The following is a 10,681-nucleotide window of genomic DNA, read 5'->3' on the forward strand; positions in this document are numbered from 1 at the left end:
TATGTGTATGTTTGCTAACTGATTCTGATTACAGTTGAGAGGTCAGTTTTAAATCAGATTGTCAGAGGTTGAAAGAAAAGGCCCAGCAGGAATTACTCCAGCACATTTCAGATGGACTCTCATGTGCTAATAAACACAGTCATATGGGCAGAATAGTTTAAATTCAGAGAGGATTGACATCGTTTGATCAAAATCAATAACACATGAAGAGAGCTGAAGTGCTCTGTGATTTGAAACATTTAAAGGGTTCACCCAAAAATAGAAGTTTTGTCAACATTTACTTATTAACCTCATGTTGTAAAGAATGATTCACTTGCAATGCATGCTTTTTTTTTTTAGGTTAAAAAAAATTGTGATGTTAACATGAATTCTGGGATTAAGTTGATTATATAAATCAGTTATATTAAGTTTGAATTTGAAATCTCTGTGTCAGATTCAGGATGCTGAATATAGGAAATTCCTCTGTAAACCAACACTTTACTTTTACAAGTATCAGAGACTGGATGCTTGTTTTTAACATTTTTATACATTTGAAAATCATACTAATGCTTTTAATTAAACACAATGGGCCTCATTCATGAAACTTACGTAAATATATGAGTAAATTCTGAGTAATTTCCGCATAACACAGACCTTCCCAAAACTCTCCACCGGATTCACAAATGCTTTGTAAATGTCCAATTTGATAGTTAAACGTGTATGTTAATGACTTCCAATCATTTGTAAATAGCTCGGTCGTGCACGCTCATTCACAATTAGCATAATCACCGCCTACAGATTACAGCTACGCAAATTGCGTGTCCAGGAACGCAGTGGAATCTTCTGGTCTGCTTTCTCAGGTTTGGCTCCATTATATTGCATAAATGCAAAAAAGACTAATAGACCGTATGCCTAACAATAAATATTCAATGACGTGTGTCCACCAAAGAGTTTTTAGCCAGCTGAAAAAATGTCAGGCGCTCTTCTGAAAACGACCAGCTGGTGGCGCTTGAGAACGCTTTGGTGGCACAGCATTTTTCCATCTGAGATAATTTAGTTGCTATGATTTGGAATATCAACGTATTACTAGTATCTTATTTTTAAGAATTGTATTAAGTATAAAAAAAACAGCAACCAGTATTATTGACTTCTCCATTGTTATAGGCAGTAAGTTAGTTGTGGGATGGTTGGGTTAGTCGGTATTTGTCCCGCCCCTCCTCTTTTTACGGCTAGGTGAATAGTGACACTTTTACAGTTAAAACCAAAAATTATAATAAAACGCACTCCAATAGTCTTTTTTACAATTTAAAATAAACAATGGCAGTGTAAACAAATAGATAAGCAAATAAAAACCCCTTTTCTGGTGTTAATTCACAAGTACGGTTCAGTTGAATTGTCCTTTGAATTTTTGTATTTATAATGTGGCCATGATTGTCCAGCTTATCCACTCACCGGGACACACCGTCCCTAAAGCACAGACACATCGTCTACCAAAACATCAGCATTCCCCGGATAATCAGCGTTTTGTTGGAACGGTCAGAACATCCCTTACTCTCATCCGGGCTGAAGGTCATCAGGTGTGATGGTGAAAGTACAGCAGCTGTAAATCTTTCATCAGAAACAGACACGAGGGGAACAGATGGCAAATCAAACACGGGTGTGAAACTATTGTTCAGCATTCCTTCAGACAGTACGGCTCCACGAGACAACATGCAGTATTGGGTTCACGTGAATGAGAGGTGATATTTTAACGGTATTTTTAGGAAATCCTCTCTTATTTGAATGAACGTTACAAAATGCAGCACAATGAAGTGTTTTAACTAATCATATTGTAATAATTGACACTTTGAGTGTATGAATTGTCATATGCAGTAAAAGACAGAATAATATCCAAGAATTGTAAAAGGTTTTGCCACAAACTCAACTGACTGGCTTTTCTCCCGATTTCACATGAGTCTCCTCAGACCTTATAACTGTGCATGAACTTCTAATTCTGACTGAAGCATTACGGCGTTTAATGGTTAAACATTGATCAGACGATACAAAAAGTACCTTTAGAAAGAATCAACATTGATTCAATGTTGCATAAATAATAATAAATAGGTATTTTATTGAAATGTGAAATTATTATTTTTTAACGAAATATTACTTTGAATTAGAAACTGAAAGCACCAGTAGGTGGTGGCAAATCACGTTCATAATGAGTCAGTGAATCATTCACTCAACTGATTTATTCAGATAGCTGATTCATTCAGTAACAAAGCAAATGAGTCATTCAGTCTCACTCAATTCATTCAAAAACATGGATTTATTTAGTAACAAATCGCCACTATGTGTTGCTTAGAGAAACACAACACTTTGGCTGTGGCTTTGTTTGGACCTATTTTGTTTGTGAAATTGAGCAAAACAGAAGGGTCCGTTTACATGACAACATTTTTAGCCAAAAACTGGAAACTTTTTATGCGTTTTGCCTGTTAGTTTGCATGGCACCAGCGTTTTGGGGACTAAAAACACATAATTTTGAAAACAAGTTTCAAAGTGCAAGTTTTTGAAACCGTTACTCAGTACAGGAATCTTTAAAAAAGGTGACGTCATGTGTGTGCATAGTACGTGTTAGGTATGTAGACATGCGCAGTACGTGTCGATTTTAAAGGCAAACGTGAACAAACAACATGCTAACTACTGACCTGGCATACGTAATACAGAATTTTTGTTTTTACAGTTTTTACAGATATTTGTAAACGCGAATCATTTAAAAAATGTTGTTGTGCATACGTAAAACTTTTTAAAAACAAGGAAAAACTCTTTTTGAGTTTTTTACTACATCATTGATGTGTAAATGTAGCCTAAATTTAACACAGTATTAACTGCTTGTTTATTGCTGATATCACGAGAGAGCCTCTCTCCTCAGTTAAAAATATTACCCAGTTTTAATATCGTGAGGTCTCATCACACCCCTAAAACACTGACACTGACATTTTAGTGTAGTAGAAGTTTTGTATCTATATTTTTTGAGAATATGGAAAAATCTGTTTAGTTTAAAGTTTAAAGCCTAATTTTACATGTGTTTGTTATGTCGCCTACTTGCCAAATGTTTCCTTATAGGTGTGATCTGAGTTATTTACAATCCCTGCGTTATTTATTTATTTATTTATTTATTTATTTTAGGAAAGATTGAAAAACATGAAAATTTTCAAAGTTACCTTTCCCACGCTTTCACAAAATGTCAAGTACAAGCATTAAAATAAGAAGCAGTTAATGAATAGTTCTGTTACCGTCAAAGAGTATTTTGTCATACTGGCAAACAGCGTAAGCTGCAGTGGGAAATTGTCAGTACCAGCAGTCAAGTTTCGTTCTATTTTTTTGCTGTTCTGGTATTGGCAAAGTGAAAATGTGGGGGAAAATTGCAGCCTGTGTATATCAAAATGGCCTTTCATGGATCCCTAAAAGAAATAGTTGTCAGATCAAGCAATTTTATGTTTATGTTTAACCTAGTATTTACCTTTTAGTAGTAGTTTTAAGTAGTTTATTATTTTAAAAGAAGAAAACCCTTGATTAAATCAATATTTGCTGTCGTTGTTAAACTCATTCCATTTACACCTGGCCACATAAATGTGTCTCAGAAAAACTGATTCAAATCTGCAATTACCAAACAGTATGCAAAAGAAATAACGTTTATTTTCATTATTACTGAAGTGCCATTACAGTTCATTTGATTTTATATATGCATTGTAACAAAAGAGGACAATTGCTGCACAAAAGGCTGCAGCTGTTATGTGCATCATTGAAACCATTCAGAAACCACACTGAAACCACTCGAAACACACTAAAAACCGCTTAGCAGTGCCTCAAACCATTCGCAGTACTCTAGCATTGTGTTAGTTGGTTGAGTTTTGCATGGGCAAACAACACTCTTCCTGAGCTGTGATTTTGCTCAGAAAAATGCCAAATTTAGTTGTCCACAGTCGTTTCCAAGCACAGGCAGGAAAAGCAGATGTAAATAGACACATGGAAGCTCACACATTGCTTTTCGACAGCCAAACCTTCCATGCCATGTGTGCTACTATTAAAATCACTGAGAACGTCAACTGGCTGTACATGTAAAAATATTTAGATGCAAACCATAGTAAAAGATGTGAGTGCAAATGCAAAAACACTGGTAACAAACGTATTCGCCTTAAACCTTCTGTGCGAGGAAGTAATACAAAAAATACAAAACAGTTGACGATAAAACATTTTGATATTAATTGTGCAAATTATTTGTTTTTACACAGGTTCTGATTTTTAGCCACAGTTGTGGCATCTTTTACCCCAGAGCCGACACATTTGATAAAAATATCTCAAGAGACAAAAATATGAGACGAAACATGCAATGTGTGGAAAAAGAGAAACAGAAATCAAGGATAAATATCACTTATAGCTTGTTAATTTTAAGATGTAATTTTGTCAGTGCTGATTTGTTTGTTAAAATGGGTTGAATATGCTTTGTGGTCTTCGACATGATATTGACGTACATTGATGAATCGTCCATATGATCCACTCTGCTTTGCACTATCCAGGCATCGTTAGCTCCAGCTGAAAGCATATTTACCGTCTGAAATTGCTCCCTTTTTCTTGTATAATGCATTGTGTGCCAATTGCTGTACTGTATAAGAATAGCAAATAAGTCAGGAAGAGTGATTTATTGACATGGTCAAGAAATCAATAAGTTTATTAAATATAAAAATAATTAAATGCAATTAGAACTGCAGCCTGTATTTAGAGAATAAACTGGGTCCGTTTTAATTTAATGCTGACTTCTGTATGTCTTGTTACATAGTGTTAGTGGACAGATGTGTGAGTTTATTTTCTAAACCTCAACAGGGCCAAATATGCCCGTGGTTTAAGAAAAACCTTATATTTACAAGGCTATGGAAATCAGTGCATTTATCACCAGTTCATGCTTTATGCATCATGTAGTTCATTTTGATGTGCTATTGATTGTTCTCCAAATCTGGATTATTCTGAGAGTGATTGGACAACGTCTCAAAGTCTTTACAGAACAAAAAGTGCTCTGGTAACCTGTATTTAGACCGTGTGTGTATGTATGCAAAACTGCCCAGGTATTATGTCAGAAGGTACTGGATTATTGAATTTTGTAAATGTTGCAATAATGACTTTGTCATTGTGCAGTAATTGTGGATGTTGGCAGCACAAATGAGCAGAGATCTGATAAACATGTTCACCGGATGTGTGAAATCGGCATCTGATGTGAATTTAGTGGCTTTCGTCCGCCTGTTCAGTTCAGTCTCTGCACAGGCGATCATCTCTGGTGCTCTTGAATGCTGGAGTCGAGGCCACCGAACCGTGTGTAATTAATATTCCTCAGAGGTTTGTCAGAGAGCAGGAAGCACCCGAGCTACTGGAGTATTCGCTCCGCTGAGGGAGGATCTGATGGCAGGCCACCAGTGCTGCTATTTTTACCAGGGTTTATATCGAGATTAAAATACTTGACCTCAAACCTTGTTCTTAAGACCTGTTTACACCAAGACTACTTTTGTCATAAAAATTTGGGGATGTGACAAACACAAAATGGCCACAATCAGTAAAACACACGCACACAAGAGCCTGTTCTTAAACTGAAATGAAGCCCCCTTTGAATAAAACGTCTCTGTTATCTGTTTATCTGTCAGACAGCAGCAGAATACGCCAAGTCGCATCTTCCCGTCATGTTGCGGCAGCAGCTTCAGCGCTATGAGAAGCAGAAGGAGAACAGCGCTCTGACCCGTCAGTCCATCCTCAGACAGCAGATACTCAACATGGACAAAGAGATTCTGGAGAAACTGTCGGCCTCCTATGATGAAGCAGGTTAGAGGAGGTCATCTAGTTTGACGTAAATGTGCTCACATTGTAGAAATGTGTCATTGCGTCACTGTCTCACCAATGGATCCTCTGCAGTGAATGGGTGCCGTCAGAATGAGAGGCCAAACAGCTGATAAAAACATCACAATAATCCACTCCAGTCCATCAGTTAACATCTAGAGAAGACAAAAGCTGAAACAAATCCATCATTTAGATGATTTTAACTAAAATCTGAGTCCATAATCCAAAATAATGCTTCTCCAGTGAAAAAGTGGTCTGGTCTGAATCAGGAGAGAAATCTGCACAGATCAAGCACCGTTAACAAGCCAAAACAGCTCTAAACAAATATGTGGCTGGATTTTGATGCGAGAGACAATAGGAGATGGACTTTTTCACTGGAGGAAGTGTTATTATGGATTATGCACTCATATTTTAGTTAAAAATGTCTTAAAGATGGATTTTTTTTAGCTTTTGTCTTTTCAAGATGTTAAAGAAGTTTACTTCCAGAACAAAAATGAACTGATAATGTACTCACCCCCTTGTCATCCAAGATGTTCATGTTTTTCTTTCTTCAGTCATAAAGAAATTGTGTTTTTTGAGAAAAACATTTTAGGATTTTTCTCCATATACAGGACTTCAATTTTTTTTTTTTTTATTCTTTGCAAGTTCACTTTTTAAACACTGGGTCAGTACTTCTGTGGCAATGTAGGATGATATTAAAGTTGGACAAGAAAATGAGATGGGAGTTTTTCAACATACCCTAACTGTATTGAACTGGAAAAAAATAGACAAGACCAGCATTTGAGGTTAAAAGTATACAAATTGTAATTTTTTGTTTAGAGCCCTTTGAAGCTGCATTTAAACTGCATTTTGGAAGTTCAAAATTGAGGCACCATATCAGTACATTATATGGAGAAAAATGCTGAAATGTTTTCCTAAAAGAAAAAAACAATTTCTTTATGACTGATGAAAGAAAGACATGAACATCTTGTATGACGAGGGGGTGAGTACATTATCTGTCAATTTTTGTTCTGGAAGTGAATTAATCCTTTAACTGATGGACTGGAGCGGTGTGGATTGCTTGTGGATTATTGTGATGTTTTTATCAGCTGTTTGGACTCTCATTCTGACGGCACCCATTCACCGCAGATGATCCACTGGTGAGCAAGTGATGTACATACTGTGAACTGTGTACTGTAAGCAGTTGGCAGTAATCAGTACTGTATATAGAGCATAGTGCTCAATAATGGCAAATAGCTATGATTAGTCCATGAAGCTCTTTTCTCCAAATGCTGTAAATGATAACGTCAACTCCTGTGCGGTTTGTGTCTCTGTCAGGCACCACGTGTCTGGTGGCTCTGCTATCTGAGAAGGAGCTGACTGTAGCTAATGTTGGCGATTCAAGGGCAGTTCTGTGCGATAAAGACGGTAACGCTGTCCCGCTGTCACATGACCACAAACCCTACCAGCTCAAAGAGCGAAAGAGAATCAAGAAAGCAGGTGAGTTGCTTCTAACTCATGTGGCCTCATGGTACTAATTTAATTTGTATCTTTGATCTGTTGTATTTGTTTGTGCTATTTGACAACCTCTTGAGTAACTGGCCTGCTGAAGTCCCACAGTAACTAGTAATTAGTTTCTCTGATATAGGTGGCTTCATCAGTTTCAACGGCTCATGGCGCGTGCAAGGCGTTCTTGCCATGTCACGTTCCCTCGGCGACTATCCGCTGAAGAACCTGAACGTGCTGATCCCTGACCCCGATGTGCTGACCTTTGACCTGGACAAACTAGAGCCTCAGTTCATGATTCTAGCGTCAGATGGACTCTGGGACGCCTTCAGCAACGAGGAGGCCGTGCATTTCATTAAAGAGCGCCTGGATGAGCCGCATTTCGGTGCGAAGAGCATCGTTCTTCAGTCGTTCTACCGCGGCTGTCCGGACAACATCACCGTGATGGTGGTCAAGTTCAAGAAAAGAGGCTCCAAAGCCGCCGGGTAGCGAAGGAGACTGAGCTCTCACGTTAAATAACGTAATGAAAACATATTTTAATGAATGAGTGAGTGAATGAATGATTAACATTATGCATAAGTTTTGCGTTAGATAAAAATGTATTTTTTGGAGAAGCAACTATTTGTATTTAAATTGAATGCAATTATTACTCATTAAAGGAACAGTTCCCGTATGGAACGTAAAAATAAAATTTTTTGAAGAATCTTTACGCCGCTCTTTCATAAACTCCTGCAAAGATCATGCAACAAAAAAATATTATTTGAAGGACTAAGTTGTAAAATTTTCATTTTACGTTTTTTATCTGTCGTGTTTGGTTTAATTTCACTGGTTATTGCATATGTAATATTGTCAATAATTAAAAGTAGGTTGCCTTAAGAAGTAACCCAGCTAACACATATATGCTAAAAAGTTTGAAAAACTGACAAGCGCGAGTCTGGAGAAACACGTAAGCTGTGACAGTGACCCAAATTGCAAATCATCCATTGAAAATCTTTCCCTTGTGGGCATGTTTGCAGTGTGTTTGTAAGAAACATCCTTCAAGATGTTTTTAACTTCAAACCGTTGCTTCTGGACAATAATCCATAATAACACTTAGTTCATCTCCTGCTGTCTCCCACATCAAAATCCAGCCACATATTTCTTTAGAGCGGTTTTGGCTTGTAAACGGTGCTTGATCTGTGCAGATTTCTCTCCTGATTAAGACCAGACCACTTTTTCACTGGAGGAAGCATTATTATGGATTATGGACTCGTATTTTAGTTAAAAACATCCTAATGGTGGATTTGTTTCAGCTTTTGTCTTCTCTAAATGTTAACTGATGGACTGGATTATTTGTTGATTATTGTGATGTTTTTATCAGTTCTGACGGCACCCATTCACTTCAGAGGATCCAGTGGTGAAACAGTGATGGAATGACACATTTCAGCATTAAAACTTTGCACAATGCACTGATTTCTAAATCTGAACATGAATGAAATTTAGAGCTTTGGTGAAGGGAAATCTTTTCGATGAATAAATACTTCATTGTGGGTCTGTTTCTCACACTAAGCTTTGGTAACAGGGTGTCATCAGTCATTTTTTTCATTCAAAACATATTTCATTTTACAGTAATGTTAATATTTCACATTTTCAGTTAATACAGAGACATTTATAATGAGCTGAAGGTAATATTCAGCACTGCAGAATAAACAACTTCATAAATTTCAGGTGTATCTGACTTACGGCCTGTCACAGCCTTGACTTAATTCAATATGATTATTGGAAGATTTTAATCCAAGTATGTTGCCTTATTTTAATTAACATGCTCTTATAATTTTTATTTTTTTTTGTGTGTGTAAACTCTTGTGTTGTTCAGAATTTGTTTACAGTGTCCAGAAATGTCATATGCACATCAAAAGTCAATGTATTATTTTATTTTTATGACAAAGAATAACAAAATGAATGTTTATATTAATATTAACACAAGGTGAACAATGTAAATGATGCATCTTACTCTTCTTTAGTACATGACTGAAAAATACTTTTTTTGAGCAATCCATTTAAATGCTGTTGTGTTGAAGAATGGTTGAGTACAGTTTGTATTTGTTTTGTTGCATTAATGAACTGTAAAAAGGGAAAAAGTAATGTAATTAATGAAAAACAAACACAAAACTATAACAAAAATAAAAATATATATTGATGAAAGTGCCGGTCTTCAGTGTTATAAATTCATATATCCATTTGCTTGTTGGAAACAGCAAATGCATCCATATACATCCACACACTCACGTGTTTTATTTAAATGACTTTAATATGTTATAATGAGTTGACTGAACAGTCCAGCTGCATTTTCCAAATTCTTTTGGCAGTTGAGAGAGTAGAGTTGCCGTGACAACTGTGGTGTATCCTCAGACAACAACCACTTGAGCAGCCACTAACTCTTGTCTCTCTATCTCATTTACTGTTAAGGTTAGTTAAATGTATACAATTTCTATCATTTACATGCTTTAATGTTCAAATAATTTGTTTCAATTGATCATCTCTGTAATTGTGTAATTTTAAGAAACTTGTGTAATAGGGAAGTCCATTCATGTATCATTTATTACGTTATTTATGTGTAAATAATGATGGACTATTTATTTATTTACCTGAAATAATTTCCTGAGTAATTTATTTATTGACTGTGATTTAATACGTTTCTATGTATATATTTTTACTGTGATTCAAGGTGTCTAAATGGTAAATAAATATAAATGGTAATAAATATGTTTATATATACATGAAGAGTTAATCTGCAAAAACCCATAAGTTTGTTTTTAACAATTTTTTAAAAAAAAAACAACATGTTTTTAAATTCCAATTGCTCTCAATTAAACTGCAGTTGGATTATTTTGATTACGTAAAAATACAGCTAAGTTAACACAATAAAACATTGCATAATAAAAACATGATTTTTGAGTGATCTGTTTTTGCAAATAAACTTTTTATATATACACAACGTTATATATTATAGAAAGCAATAAACAAAACTGAAGATGAACTGCCAAGGGAGAGCGACAGGCAAAAATAAAGATGAAGAAAAAAGTCACTCATTTATGTTATGGCTGTATAAACAATCATTTTCCTACACTTGCATTCAATGGAGTTCATGTATTAGATTAAAAAAATGCAATAACTTTTTTATCAGAAATGCTCTTTCTTCAACTCCAGGATGTCCCTCAGAAGCACAATCTAAATGGAGAATATGTTTTCCGGACTCTGATTTGAAAAAACAGTCTTTTTATTCCAAGTAAAATTAAAGAACTCCATTTCAAAATTGTTCATGGATACTACCCTTGTAATCTATTCTTGAGCAGGTTCTCTGAAAATATATCTT

At 35.7% G+C, this 10,681-nt stretch overlaps 1 protein-coding gene across 4 annotated transcripts in view; it reads left to right on the plus strand.

The window, feature by feature from the left end:
- The window catches only part of ppm1lb (protein phosphatase, Mg2+/Mn2+ dependent, 1Lb), a 30,474-nt gene extending 21,270 nt beyond the window's left edge, over positions 1-9,204 (plus strand). For all 4 annotated transcript variants that reach the window (XM_051129883.1, XM_051129885.1, XM_051129884.1 and 1 more), the window contains 3 exons: positions 5,652-5,826; positions 7,159-7,320; positions 7,469-9,204. In XM_051129883.1, the coding sequence (XP_050985840.1) occupies positions 5,652-5,826; positions 7,159-7,320; positions 7,469-7,815 (684 nt within the window). In that variant the 3' untranslated portion in view covers positions 7,816-9,204. The remainder of the gene's footprint in view (positions 1-5,651; positions 5,827-7,158; positions 7,321-7,468) is intronic.
- Positions 9,205-10,681: the final 1,477 nt, after the last annotated feature.

Source organism: Labeo rohita, chromosome 15, assembly GCF_022985175.1.
Source record: "Labeo rohita strain BAU-BD-2019 chromosome 15, IGBB_LRoh.1.0, whole genome shotgun sequence".
In the NCBI taxonomy this organism is placed as follows: Eukaryota; Metazoa; Chordata; class Actinopteri; order Cypriniformes; family Cyprinidae; genus Labeo; species Labeo rohita.